The 15000-nt window shown below is 42.1% G+C and overlaps 1 protein-coding gene across 1 annotated transcript in view; it reads right to left on the minus strand.

Moving 5' to 3' along the window:
* The window catches only part of LOC123511076 (espin-like), a 58232-nt gene that overhangs the window by 37974 nt on the left and 5258 nt on the right, over positions 1-15000 (minus strand). Inside the window, 1 exon segment of the mRNA XM_045266691.1 lies at positions 10669-10887. Coding sequence (XP_045122626.1) covers positions 10669-10795 — 127 coding nt within the window. The 5' untranslated portion in view covers positions 10796-10887.

A 15000-nucleotide genomic window follows, 5' to 3' on the forward strand; every position in this document is an offset into this window, starting at 1 on the left:
AGAGAGAGAGAGAGAGAGAGAGAGAGAGAGAGAGAGAGAGAGAGAGAGAGAGAGAGAGAGAGAGAGAGAGAGAGAGAGAGAGAGAGAGAGAGAGAGAGAGAGAGTAAAATCATAAGGGTGACTGAAAAAAAAAGTGAAAATCGATGTGTTTAGAGGATATAATGGTGTGAAAGGGAAATAGAAATATACAAGAAAGCAAATTAAAGATGATAATAAGATCAGAATGGTGGAAATTAGTGTGTTAATTGTTTGTGAGAGAGTAAAATGAGAACAGGAGGGTGTTGGAAGGGGTGAGGGCGGAAACAGAGTGTCTTCAAGGGGAGGGAATAAATAACTAGGGGTGAAGATTTGGAAGCAGGTTGAGAGGGGAGTGGGGAATTGTGGGGGGTATTGATAGGAGGGGGGAATGGAATGTGGGAAGTGAATTAAGGAAGGAGTGGGGAGACGTGAGTGCATGATTAGGACAAATTAGAGTTACTGTTGTGGCGAGAGCTACCACTGAGAAGGGGTAGAGAGGACGCTGAGAGGGGAAAAAGATGAGGGAATGTATAAATGTTCTAAAAATCACACTAATATAACACTTACACTTATTAACATACCCTTTATTACACTTTCTTCTAATCGCCTCACTTATAAACGCCAGAATCCCTTATACTTGTTGATAAGAGGAATTCGATACCATATAGACCCTCTGATCCTCTTGTATAAATGATTCAAGGCCACGTGTGCATGTTGGGATGAATGTTGCGGTGTGTGAGTTATGTTCCCCATCGGTGCCTTGCATTGTGGGAAATCCGAGCCTTGTAATCTTTGTCAGATTTAGGATGGGATCGCTTTTGAGAATGACCTTTGTGATGGTGGTGGTGGTTTTTATCTTGTTATCTTGATTGTTGTTGTTGTTGATGGTGGTGGTGGTGGTGGTCGTGATGTTGGTTATCCTTCTTCTTCTTCTTTTTCTTTTTCTTTCTTTTTCTTTTTTTTTTCTTCTTTCTTCATCATCGTCATTTCTTGTTTCTCCTTATTTCTCTCTCTCTCTCTCTCTCTCTCTCTCTCTCTCTCTCTCTCTCTCTCTCTCTCTCTCTCTCTCTCTCTCTCTCTCTCTCTCTGTATACTCGTCCATCTTAATGAACATACGAAATGTTTACCAAAGTGTGTGTATGTATGTGTGTGTGTGTGTGTGTGTGTGTGTGTGTGTGTGTGTGTGTGTGTGTTGTTGTTGTTGTTTGATCTGCTGCAGTCTCTGACGAGACAGCCAGACGTTACCCTACGGAACGAGTTCAGAGCTCATTATTTCCGATCTTCGGATAGGTCTGAGACCAGGCACACACCACACACCGGGACAACAAGGTCACAACTCCTCGATTTACATCCCGTACCTACTCACTGCTAGGTGAACAGGGGCTACACGTGAAAGGAGACACACCCAAATATCTCCACCCGGCCGGGGAATCGAACCACGGTCCTCTGGCTTGTGAAGCCAGTGCTCTAACCACTGAGTGTGTGTGTGTGTGTGTGTGTGTGTGTGTGTGTGTGTGTGTGTGTGTGTGTTCGGATATATCGATGTGACATAGTTCTTCTCGTCAGTATATCTCTGTAAAATATTTCTGTCTCGTGTGTGTGTGTGTGTGTGTGTGTGTGTGTGTGTGTGTGTGTGTGTGTATGTGTTCTTTATTATCTGTATTATTTATATCTATTCTACTAAGTTATTTATATTTTCTACCTCAATGTTTTTTCTTTTGTATATTTTGCTTGGCTATTGAAATAATTATGTCACAACACTGAGCCTATCCGTCAGTCAGTCAGTCATCCCACCAGTCATCTTATCAGTCAGTGAGTTACCTATATCTCTTTCCATATAATCAGTCTATCCATCCATCCATCCATTCATCCATTCATCCACACACTTACATATTCGTCTATACATCCATCTACCTATCGATCTGTCTATCTCTCATTCTATTTATCGAACTATTTGCTTATCTATGTATTTTCTTATTTTTCCAGCTATATATATCCATCTGTCTGTATAAATTGCATATTCAATAATCAGGACATCGATTTATTTGTCTGTTTAATGTTCGAATAAAAAAAAAAGCCTTTCCCTCTCACTATGACAATCTTCCAAGGCCACAAAGACAAGTTGCGGGGTTTTCCAGACAGTTTCTTCTCTTGTTAAACTAGAAATCTTGCCAAGCCATCACCAGAACCATAGAAATACTCTTAAAAACACGAGTATCTTCAACTGGAGCCTTTGAAAAGTAGTGATGGTGAGAGAGCAAAGTGTTTCTGAATATGGGTTTGTCTATTCATTTCTTTATCGATTTATTTATTTATTTATCTATCTATCTATCAGTCTATCTATTTAACTACCTATGTCTCTACCTCTATCTGTATATCTATCCACCTAGTATCTATCTCTTTATCTTTTTTTCCTTATCTATTTTCTCTATTTATTAGTCTATATAATGTAGGTATCTCTTTATCTGCCTGTGTCAGTCGACCTGGATTCTCGTGTTTACATGTATACAGCACTATTTAATGAGGCTGTTGAACTCTCTATCAGATTCTGACGTGGTATTGAATTCTCTCTCTCTCTCTCTCTCTCTCTCTCTCTCTCTCTCTCTCTCTCTCTCTCTCTCTCTCTCTCTCTCTCTCTCTCTCTCTCTCTCTCTCTCTCTCTTTCTTTATCCCCTTCCAATAAATCAAGTAACTGTCACTCTTCTCTCCCTTTCCTTCATTTCTTACTTCTCCGTCTTCCCTTTCTCATTTTTATTATCCTTCCTTCTTATCTTTGCTTACTTCTTTAGATTCGGGTGTGTATGAACGCGGATGGATTAGGTTAGATTAGATTAGATTAGGTTAGTTGACCTGCCGTGACCTGGATATTAATCTCTTCACTACTGGGACATATTTCTACCTTGAGTTTTGGGTACGATCAGATGATTTTATTTATATCAGAAAGGTCTATGGAGGTCCAGAAGATTAATGGCCACAGTCTTCACTATTTTAATCCTTGACAAGAGTTTTTGAAGTTGTATTAAACCACCAAGTAGTAAGAAGAATGAATATATAAACGCGTCATTGTACTGAAGTGGTTAAGGTGAAGAGTGTTCCTTACGACAAAAGGTTAAGGTTTTTCTATTTATGTTCCTTAGAGGTGTAGGTTAAGAAGGGATCTGATAGGGAGCTTCTAGTGGTGTAAGGGATGTAACAAAAGTGATACCAGTAAAATCTTTAGGGTCAGTAAACAGGATAGGACTGGAAATAGAGGTTTAAGAGTGAGAATGTTATATTTAGAAAGAAAGAGATGGGAAATAATTCGTTCTTAAATAGATCTGTAGATTAATAGACTCAGTAATGAAACTCTTAGTACCGAGTCATTGAGAAACTTTGAATAGAAAGAAAATATTACATAAATTTACAGGTGAGAATACCAATTATATACAGGAAGGTACGTGAGCTTCATACAGGACTGGTGACCTCAAACAGCTCCCCTTACATCCTTATAATTTATAATAGTGCGACTAGACAAACGTATAGACGAAAATGACAAGTAGAAACAGATAGGCATGTGGTATACTCGTAATAGGAATCTCACATGTAAGCCTGAGAATTTCTTGCACCTTCCCTTACTTTCTGGTGTTCTAAGTTCCCATGAATGCCTCTTAGGAGTGCTGGAGGAAGAGGCGGCGGATGCGAAAAGTCTTGGCTGCTCGGTGGTTTTGCGTGTCTTTTCGAACATACGCTCGTAATTAAAACTTTTCAGTACTTCATCTCCACTATTTCAAAAGGCTTTATTCACAAGTTTTTTAATGTGTTTTTACGTTTCTAGAGCCAGAGTAACAAGATTTCTACATTATTAACTGGAGAAACACTCTTGAAAATCTCATTAATCATCGTGACCTTGGAAAATAATCGTAGTGAGAGAGCAAAGCGTTTCTGAATACCGACCAAAACGTCTCTTGGTTCTTCTGATGATGCATTGTATGTGGTCGGAGGGGAGGGGAAGAGAATGGACGCCGCCACCACTCTCCTACCTTGCGAATTACTTGGATAGGGACAGTATGTAGGCCCTTGGTATTCCTGTGCCTCATGTGGCCGCCTTGTATACCTCAGTTACCGCGGGAGGGCTTGAAGTTTGGTGGCGCCACGAAAAGTTACCGCTAATGCATCAGCCAGGGCGTGTCTTCCTCTCATTTGACTTGTGTTGTTGTCCTGCCATGTGTATCAGTGAAGGGTTTGGTCGTGAGGCAGAGGCGTCTTTGTAGGAGATCAGTGTGAAGGTATGTGGTGGTGGTGATAAGGCCGCTATTAACTGATGAGCATCCATACATATGTAATCGCTGATGACTTCGGGTGTGTTAGCCTAAACCCTCAAAAAAGATAGCTTGCCATGTTAATATAATCCTTCATAATCTACATCCTTTCTGTATCATCATGTTCGTGCTTCATATTCAGGTATGTCTGATCTTTGCACACTCTCTGATTGAATAATTCAGTGATCTGTTGCCAGTGGAGAAATTTGAGTATCAGGCTGTGACTGACAATACCTCTTCACGTGACTCCAAGGACTGTCACCATCAGGAATCTACCAAGACGTGACCAATTTCCTGCGTGACACTTCCTACAGTCTAAACCTAAACCTGAGTGCAACAGTTCAAGTGTGGCGGGGTGAGACTTGAAGAGGAGTCGAATTCAGTGTGACCAGTTAAGTGCCACAACTGTAGAGAACCTTGACCTCGCCCTTGACATGACCTTACAAGACTGAAGACTGCCAGCACCACACGCAGAAAACAGGCGGGGGCGTCTCATACCAACAAGGACATTATATTCTGGAGGAGAGTGGCCTGTCAAGTCTCTGCCTCGCTGCCAGTACGGGTCTTGTCCTCTGAGGTGATGTGCAGTGGATGGCCAGACGACACACCAAGATACTGAATGATTTGGCAGTGTTTGGGGCGCCGTGGACTATTAGATGTAGAATATTAGCCCTTCAGTACCATGACGCGTTTTCATATTCACTCTGCGCACTATTATCTGGTTTTATACATCTTCAGAAACTCATGTGTGGGATTAGAATAGTGAAAACTGTGGCCATTAATCTTCTGACCTCCATGGCCCCTAATCAATAAAATGGTCTAATGGTACACAAATTTCAAGCTAAAAATGTTTCCCAGTTTAGAAGGGAGTAAACACTTCTTGGGGTGTTCCTAATGGTGTGATTCACAGCCCGATACTCAAAGTTTGTCTATTTTCATGTAGTCACTGAACGCTAGCTAATTAGAATGTATGCAAAAAAAAAAAAAACACAAAGGGTTAGAGCAGGGGTTCTAACCTTTTTATCGTTAAGAACCCCCTGAGTTATAAGACCATCTACCCAAACCCCCAGTATTATCACATGGAACATGGAACTCAATATGCAAAGGATTTTATTAGATCAGCCATCTAAGTACCCCTGGAAATCTTCTTATGAACCCCCTGTGGTTTCGCGTTGTCAGGATGGCCACTGTCCATGAGCTAACATCATTAGGTCTCTATGACGCTGAAGACGTCTATGTAGAACGGTTTGGTTGGCAATAGACAATCTCATTATCAGTCTTTGATTTCTAAGTTATGAAAATAAACTCATTTACGGGGCTTCATATGTTCATGGTGTCTTGTAGTCTACTTACTAACCTAGAAGGAAAGAAAATATCATAATAACTTCGAGTTATCAATTGAGGAAGAAGTCATTTTTGTCCCAGGAATAGAGCTAGATATTATATAAAAAAACACAATGCATAGTTATAACCTAAGTCTACTATTATAGCGTTTTTTTTTTTTTTTTGTAGTACATACATGTTTAAAAGTACTTTACCTATCTTGATATCTCCTTATGTTACAGAAGAATATCCAAAAATATACTATATGCCGTTGACCATCTTTCTGTGAAATATCTGTTGAATCTGGCAGCTTCAACGGGAGTTTGGGTCCTCTCCTACTGTTTCCTTATATTTGAAACATTGATATTTACACGTCATTGTGATCAGGGAAATAAAGGAAACTAAGTTTGCTTTTTTCTAAGAGCATAAAATAGAAAAAATTATGTCTACAGGTGGCAGTTTATGTATAAGACAAGCAAACCTGTGTGCACTCATCCACTCTATCCAGAAGCTTAACTAATTTTCAAATAGTTACACAACTACCACTGGTCTACTGCTTATATCCAGCTATCTACAAACACGTACACAGTCAGGGCAGCAACATGCAAAGTACACTAGATACTCTGGAACAAAGCTTCCTCACCTTGTTTCATTAATCAGCTAACTCTTGCACTCTTTCAGACCAAAGCTATTTTTCATTTACCATCGACGATTTTATATTCGAATCAAAATTTGAACGACGATTGAGAACTTTCGGCCTAAAGTTGTTGAGGGCCGTGACGGCCTTGGGCGCCGCACGGGGGAAGGAGGTGGCTGTCGGGTCCGGCCTGGGGCCCAAGGCAGGGAACTGGCTGCAGGTCCTTCTTTTCCTTGGTGGCCTCAAGCTTCACTACTAGTCGTCCACTTGCAGCGCCTCACACTAGGCAAGGGTCGCCATAAGCAAGAGATCAATGTCTACCACTCACCAGATGGTGCCGTGAGGGGCCCTAAAGGGGTGATAAGGGCTCCTTGCATAGAGTCTGATGGTGAGTGGTGTACGGGTCCCCTGCTTATAATGACACCGGGCTGAACAACTCGCCATGAACGAGGGCACGCTGTGCGCCATGAGCCAGGCACTGACAGTACCAGTGGTCCTTTACGTTAGGTTAGGTTAGGTTAGGTTAGGTAAAAGGACTCACTTCATGACAGTGTTTGGGGAGTGGTGTGTGGCGGGTCATTGCTCATGGCGACCCGTGTGAGGCATTGCAAGGTTGCATCGTCACTGCTCTCATAACCACGGGACTGGGGTTGACCCTTTCGGGTGAAAAGTTTCGTCCCAGTACCTGTGTAGGTAATAATACTTTGAATCGTTTCGCCATCGCCATCGCCGCATCGTTAGCCTCGATAAACGGATCGTTATCCTCGACAAACACATCTTTACCGTGGACACTGGAATCGCAACCTGTCGTGGAATCCCATTGTTAACGTGGACTCATTTTCCTTTGCGGCTTCAAGCTCACTGGTTGTCGTCAACTTGCAGCGCCTCACACTAGGCAAGGGGTCGCCTTAAGCAGTCTGCCGTGTCTACCGTCCACCAGATGATGCCGTGAGGGGCCTTTAAGGGGTGATAAGGGCTCCTTGCATAGAGTCTGGTGGTGAGTGGTGTGTACGGGACCTCTGCTTATAATGACACCGTGCTGAACAACTCGCCATGAACGAGGGCACGCTGTGCGCCATGCACCAGGCACTGACAATACCAGTGGTCCTTTACGGGGTGAAAAGGACTCACTGACAGTGTTTGGGGAGTGGTGTGGCGGGTCATTGCTCATGGCTACCCGTGTGAGGCGCAGTGAGGTGGCAGCGTCACTCTCCTCGCACTCAAGGGTCTGGGGTGAACCCTTACGGGGTGAAAGGGTTCGTCTCAGTACCTGTGTAGGCAAGTGAACTTCAATTGCGTCGCAGTGAGGTGGCAGCGCCACTCTCCTCGCACCTAAGGGTGTGGGTGGACCCTTACGGGGTGAAAGGGTTCGTCCCAGTACCGGTGTAGGCAAGTGAACTTCAATTGCGGCGCAGGAAGGTGGCAGCGTCACTCTACTCGCACCCAAGGGTCTGGGGTGAACTCTTACGGGGTGAAAGGGTTCGTCCCAGTACCTGTGTAGGCAAGTGGACTTCAATATTGTGTCGTGAAATCGCATCGTGAGAACTGGAACCGCATCGACATCGTGGAAACCCGCATCGTTACAGTGGAAACTGGAATTGCATCTTGATCGTGGAAACTCGCATTATTATCCTGGAAACTGGATTGGCATCTCTATCGTGGAATGGCAACGGTATTTTGGAAACTCGCATCGCTATCAAGGAAACTGGAATGGTATTATCTTGAAAACTTGAAGCGCTATCGAGGAATCTGGAATCACATCTTATCATACACACTGATATCGTGGAAGCTCTCGTGATCATCGTTCGTTTCGTTATCTCTGAATTACGTAATTAGTCTTGGTATTATTCTTAGCCTCTGTAATAAAAGAGATGTTGATCATTTTTATTTTATCTCTTTTACTGTATTTTTTCTCAGGGTATAGTTTAGTGTTCTTCAACCTTTTCTAAGTTCGTGCACCTTTTCGTGAAGCAAGGAGGACTATAAAAAAAAATGCATCAATATTTGTAATTTCCCTTACTTTAAGACTGAAAATCGATAGATAACATTATTGTATATCTACCTGAAGCTATAGTTTTTCGGTCCTAAACAGTCGCTATATAGTGCGAAATGTACTATAACAAAATGCCACATCTCAAACACATCAGGCCCGTGTTCCGTCTGAGTGTAATATATTACTATTGTGAATAAATCGTAATACTTTGATTAATGTCAATAGGAGAGGACCCAAACTGTCACATTTTCAGTGTTCGCAGGTTGGTTTATTTCAGGAGTGGGTCAGCATCGTCTCGTACAGAGTAGTTGTCTCTAAACACTGAATTACGATGTATCTATTGGTTTACCATGCTTTTACTCCTTCCAGTATTTTTCTGTTCTTATGTAATCTACCATGGTATTTCTTTATAGTTACTTGAGTTTATACGACTAACATCATAATATAGAGCAAAACATAATTGTCTGGTGTACCAAGATCTTTCATTTCTAGAGACTTAAATACAGCACGGAACCTTAACACACATTTCACCTCGCTTCTGCACAGGTTAATTCTTCACAAGAAATGAGTACAGCAATATTTGTTCGGTTTTCTTTATGAGAAAAAAAAATTAGTGGCCAAAACAGAAATAGTCCGAGGGTGCTGTAGTGTTTTCATCACCGTGTTCCTAAGCTCTGTCTTGCCATAGCAGTTGATAGGCGGAAGTGTAGCCTGGATATCGGCACTTCCTGATGTGTTTTGGTTTGGGTTTTGTCTGGGTCTGTAGCTGTAATTAATTATTATTTAAACTTTTTACTTTATGTTCTCCTATTTTCCAAAAACTATACATTATTTTTTTATTTTCTTCTATACTAGATTTTTTCAAAAAGTAATTTCCCAATGAGGTGTTCTTCATTTACTTGGTAAGGACGCTGCCAATTGGGGTGTTTGGATCTTTCATTGGTGTAGGCTGGGTAATGTAAGAGGAAATGTTTATTCCTTTAGACTATAGATCAGGGGTTCTCAACCTTTATCTCGTTAAGAACCCTCTGAGTTATAAAACCATCTACCTGAACCCCCAGTAATTTCACATCGAACAGAATGTTAATTTAGTGACTGACACTAACTCAATAGGCGAAGGTATTCTGCAAAGGATGTATTATTAAATCAGCCATCTCAGTACCCCTGGAAATCTTCATGTGAACTCGTAGGGATTCGCAAACCCCAGATTGAGAACCCCTGGGTTAGAGGAATGGTTAATGATAAGGAAATGCGGCGATTTAGCCACGTGAAGAGGCTGAGAGGAGAAGCTTCTATGCAATGTGTGTTGTATTTAAGTAACAATGGAGGGCCTGATACAAAGAAAAATAGGCTTGAAAGGTAGAAGGATTAACTGAAAAGAATATATTAGATAATTTTTCCCCTTCCCGCCTTCAATATTTCTCCATTCCCTTCATCCTTCTCTCCCACTTTATCTGATTTTTTTCAGTCCTTTTTTCTGTCTATTAGCTTCTCTTAATTACTTTTCCCCATCTCTTCCCTTCAGTCTCTTTTCCTCATACTTTCTCTCCCCATCTCCTTCCCCTTCCCCTTCCTGTCTCTTAAACTCCTCTTACTCATTTTATCTCTCCTGTTTTTACCTCCACTTTCTTCCTCCTCTTCCTTATTCACTCCTTCCGTCTCTTCACTTCCTCTTTTGCTTCTCCCTTCTCCTCTCCATCTTTTCATCTCTCCCCTCATCTGTTCTCTCGCTTTTTGTTCCGTCAATCTATTTTTATTTTGTTCTTTTATTTTCTCTTTTTCACCCTCGAGCGTTTTACTTCCCTATCGTCGTTCTTCTCTTGTTATCCACGCTCATAGACTCCTTAACTTTTATTTTTCCTCTTCTCTTCTCTGTTTTGATTTTATTTTACAAATCATTCCTTCTTGGTGATTATCTTTTGTTTTCCGTGGTGATGTGTTTGTGGAGGGAAGGATGGGTGGGGAGAGAGTCTTGTTTTGTGTCTATCTTGTTCCTCCCTCCACATGTGATAGATAAATAGACAAATAGACAACAGTTTTTCTCTTGGTTATTTGTTATTTTCGTGTGTTTTATCATCTATTCTTTCTGTCTGTATACTTCTTTCCTTTCATATTTTCCTTAATCGCATCATTCTTCCCTCGTTCTTCCCTCCTTCTCCCTAATACCTTACCTCCTCATTCCTCATCCCTCATCCCTCACTCCTCCTCACCCTTCACCCCTCACCCTTCTACGCTCACCTATCCCCCGTCACCCCTCATCCCTCCACCCCTCATCCACCCTTCACCCCCTACTTCTCACTCACCCTTCACCCCTCATCCCTCATCCCTCACCCCTCACCCCTCACCCGACACTCTCGCACCTCCTCACTCTTCACCCCTCACCCCTCCTCTCCCCTCACCTGTATGGTCCTGCGCGTTCACCTCCACCCCCGCCTCCAGGAGCAGCTGCACGTGTCTGGGGCGCCCCTTCCTCACCGCCTCCACCAGCCCCGCCACGCTGCCCCCTGCCCACTGCCCCCCGCCCATGCTGTGAAGGGGCAGGGGGGGCGTCTCTCCACTCACGCTGCTTGCTGGTGTGTCTCCTCGGGTCTTGAGGGGCGGTGGGGGGTCGTGGGAGTCTGTTGGGGGAGTAAGGATTTAAATTTGGTGTTTTGTGTTTGTTTACTTGTTTATTTATTTTTCTAGTGTTTTTTAATTTTTTATATTTTTTTTCTATTCGTATTTATTTCTATTGTTTTTTTCATGTCTTTTATTTATTTATTCATTTATCTATTTATTTATTTATTTTTGTTTATTTTCTATGCTGTTGAGGAAGAATGAAGTTAGTTGGGTGTTTTTTTTCATTTTTTTTTGTATTTTTTTCTCTATTCTGTATTTATTTCTGTAGTTTATTTTGGTTCATGTCTTTTATTTATTTATTTATTTATTTATTTATTTATTTATTTATTTATTTATTTATTAGTCTTTTGAGGGAAAGAATGAAGTTAGTTGGGTGATTTTTTATTCATTTATATAATTTTTTTTCTGTTACATATTTCTGTTTATTCATATTTTTTTTGGTTCTTTTCTTTTTCTTTTTTTTTTACTTTTTTTTTTAGACATTGGAAGTAAGTTAGTTTGTCACTTATAATTACTGGTGTTTTTTTTTTTTAATATCTTTTTCATTTATACATGTGAAAATTTCAATGAAGAAAACTCTGAAAAAAAAAGAAGATAGACAGTGAATTAATGATGGTAGTAATAAAAATAGTGAAAATAATGACAATAATGACAATAATAACAATCACACAACCACACAGCAACAATAATGATGAAGACAGCACAACGATGACACTGATAATGATAGTGTAATAATGACAATAGAGATCATAGTATCCGTGAAAAATAATGGCACTGATGATGACTATGATGATAATGGTAAACAAAACTATGCATTGTAAAGAAAAAAATCCTTTCCTTCTTTCTTAATTTTTCTCTCTCTCTCTCTCTCTCTCTCTCTCTCTCTCTCTCTCTCTCTCTCTCCCTTTCTTTCTTTCCTTTCTCTATACGTGTGTTTGTCTCATCTCTCTTCCTCCCTTACCTTCTGTCCCTCCTTCATCTTTGTCTCTCCCTGTTCCTTAATTTCTCGTCCCCTTCCTTATCACCTCTCTCCCTCTCCCTCTCCCTCTCTCCCTCTCTCTCTCCCTCTCCTCTCTTCCTCTCTCCCTGCGCTGTCTCAAATGTGTTGTTCATTACTGTTTGTGATTCTTCTGTAACTTGTTTGTACTCTCTCTCTCTCTCTCTCTCTCTCTCTCTCTCTCTCTCTCTCTCTCTCTCTCTCTCTCTCTCTCTCTCTCTCTTACACACACACACACACACACACACACACACACACACACACACACACACACACACACACACACACACTTTTCCAGTTCCCCTCCCTTCCCTCCTAAATGCCAATCGAAAAGGTAGACACGTAAATGTTATGGGGAGGGAAGAACGATGAGAAAAAGATTGTTGTGGTGGTAGTAGTAGTAGTAGTAGTAGTAGTAGTAGTAGTAGTAGTAGTAGTAGTAGTAGTAGTAGTAGTAGTAGTAGTAGTAGTAGTAGTAGTAGTAGTAGTAGTAGTAATAGTAGTAGTAGTAGTAGTAGTAGTAGTAGTAGTAGTAGTAGTAGTAGTAGTAGTAGATAGGTAGTTACGTATAACAAAAAACTGCACTCTTTCCTCCCTCCTCCTCCTCCTCCTCCTCCTCCTCCTCCTCCTCCTCCTCCTCCTCCTCCTCCTCCTCCTCCTCCTCCTCCTCCTCCTCCTCCTCCTCGACTACGCGCATCACTGGCTAACTCATGCATTAATCAACCCTGGTTCGATTCCCCTTACTTCCCTTCACCTCCCTTCACCTTCACTCCCATCCCTTCCCTCACTTCCCTTCCCTTCCCTTCCCTTCCCTTCCCTTCCCTTCCCTAACTTCCTGATGCATGTGATGGGCGACTGTTAGGAAGTGAGGGATGAGGGGAACTACTACTACAACAACAACAACAACAACAACTAACAACCTACTACTACTACTACTACTACTACTACTACTACTACTGCACTCCCCCGTCACCGTAACACCATCTCCTACCCAGCAACTCTACCCCTCTCCCCTCTTCCGTCTCCCCTCTCCCCTCTCCCCTCATATGCATCACAAAGGGGGAAGAGGGGGAGAATTGGACTGAGGGGAAAGGAAGGAGGGTTTATATTATTTAATGAGTTGGTGATGAGCCTTGTGTTATGAGGGGAAGGAAGAGAAGCACAAAGGAATACTAAGGAAGAACAAGCAGCAGCAGATGTGTAGGTCCTCCTTGGGGTGTTTGTGGAGGGCTGTACTGTTTAGCACTTTTTTTTGTTTTCTTTTTTTGTGGTGTTGCTGGCCAAGGAGTCAAAAAAAGGAGGCTGTTAAGGTGCCAGTCCCAAAAGAAAGGTTACAGGAATCATTTGAAATTGGAGAAGTGTCTTGAAACTAGTGAGTCTTGAAATGCAGTGACAGAAAAATGAGAGGAAAGATGAGGGCTGTCTGTCAGTGGGCGCCGTCTATCTCTAAAAGCTGTCACTATTGTACTCTTGGTCACACTGAGAGATGAACACTTCCACACGTTATCAATTAAGCCGCCACGCTGAGGGACACGTGCTGGGCCCCGCCTGGTGTGAGTGTGGCGGTAGTCTTGAGGGTGTTTGGTTTGCTTGTTGTGCTTCATCGATCAACTGTAATTGTTATATTTGTTATCGATGTCTTTGAATATTTGATGCACTTCTATTAGATCGCTTCTCGACCTTTGTTTTGAAAGCCTGAGTTCATTGAATTCATTAAGCCATTCTTCATAAGAAGTATTTATCTTTCTACCTCTTCAACATTCTTTGACTGTATACGCAGTATTGAAGATGTGGCGAACCATGGATGTGTAGTTTTGACAGAACTCTTTCCAGCTGTTTTCAAAGTTATGTCTGGTAAAGCTGATGCATTTAACAATTGTAACAGTTTCAATGCAATGTTAATTGAAGCTCAGGTCGTTTGATATTACGATTCCGAGATCTTCTCCCTACATGAAGTAGTTTTTTTTTTTTTTAATTGTGAAAAAAGCTATCATTCTTTCCGACGTGAAGTACTTTCTGTGTATACTGACATTGAATTTCATTTGTCATACGGTGGTGCAACGCGACCGTTGATCTAAATTTGACTGAAAGGCTTCTTTGTCCTGCTTTGTGGTGTCATCGGTGAATTTTCATGAACGTGATGGATGAAAAGTCATTCAGAACGACTCTGTTATTGGTCAGAGAGCCAGTCCCACGTCGAGTATTGCCCGTGATGCCGCTTGTGTTTGCCTCTCTGACAAATGGCCTATATCTTCATCGAATGCGTTTTGAAATGAAAAAAATTAATATCCATTGATCTTTGTTCAATAAACTCTTCAAAAAGGTAATGAACGAACTAGAGTGAGTCAGTCAGGCACGAAACATGTTGTGAATTGTTTGTGAGCGTGTCACCTTCAAAGTATTCACCACATTGTCTCCACTGAAGAATTCCATTACTTGAAGACCAGTGTACGTTTGCGCATCACCAATCTGTCGGGAGGAGGAGGAGGAGGGGGAGGAGGAGAAGAAGGAGGAGGAGGAGGAGGAAGAGGAGGAGGAGGAGGAGGAGGAGGAGGAGGAGGAGGAGGAGGAGGAGGAGGAGGAGGAGGAGGAGGAGGAGGAGGAGGAGGAGGAGAAGAAGGACGAGGGAGGAGGAAGAAGAGGAAAGAAAGGAAAATAAAGTATGATAAAGAGGAGCATCATTACTAATTTTGTGCATTAGTAAAACATGCAAGGAATTTTACACACACACACACACACACACACACACACACACACACACACACACACACACACACACACACACACACACGCATCAATACGTACCCACAATCATCGATTTAACTAAACACACACACACACACACACACACACACACACACACACACACACACACACACACACACACACACACACACACACAAAACCAACCACCAATAGCATTCCAGCGCATGATGATAGTTGCGTGACGTCACACGAAACGCAGCCCGCTGATTGGTTGAATTGCTCCAGACACTTACGAGAACCCTTGAGCTGATTGGCCTGAGCCCTCCGAGGTGTAATATTAACCTTGATGACGGTAATGAGCGGCAGGTGAGCCAGGTATTAGCGCGGGGGAGGAGGAGGAAGAGGAGGG

Source organism: Portunus trituberculatus, chromosome 31 (genome assembly GCF_017591435.1).
Source record: "Portunus trituberculatus isolate SZX2019 chromosome 31, ASM1759143v1, whole genome shotgun sequence".
Taxonomy (NCBI): domain Eukaryota; kingdom Metazoa; phylum Arthropoda; class Malacostraca; order Decapoda; family Portunidae; genus Portunus; species Portunus trituberculatus.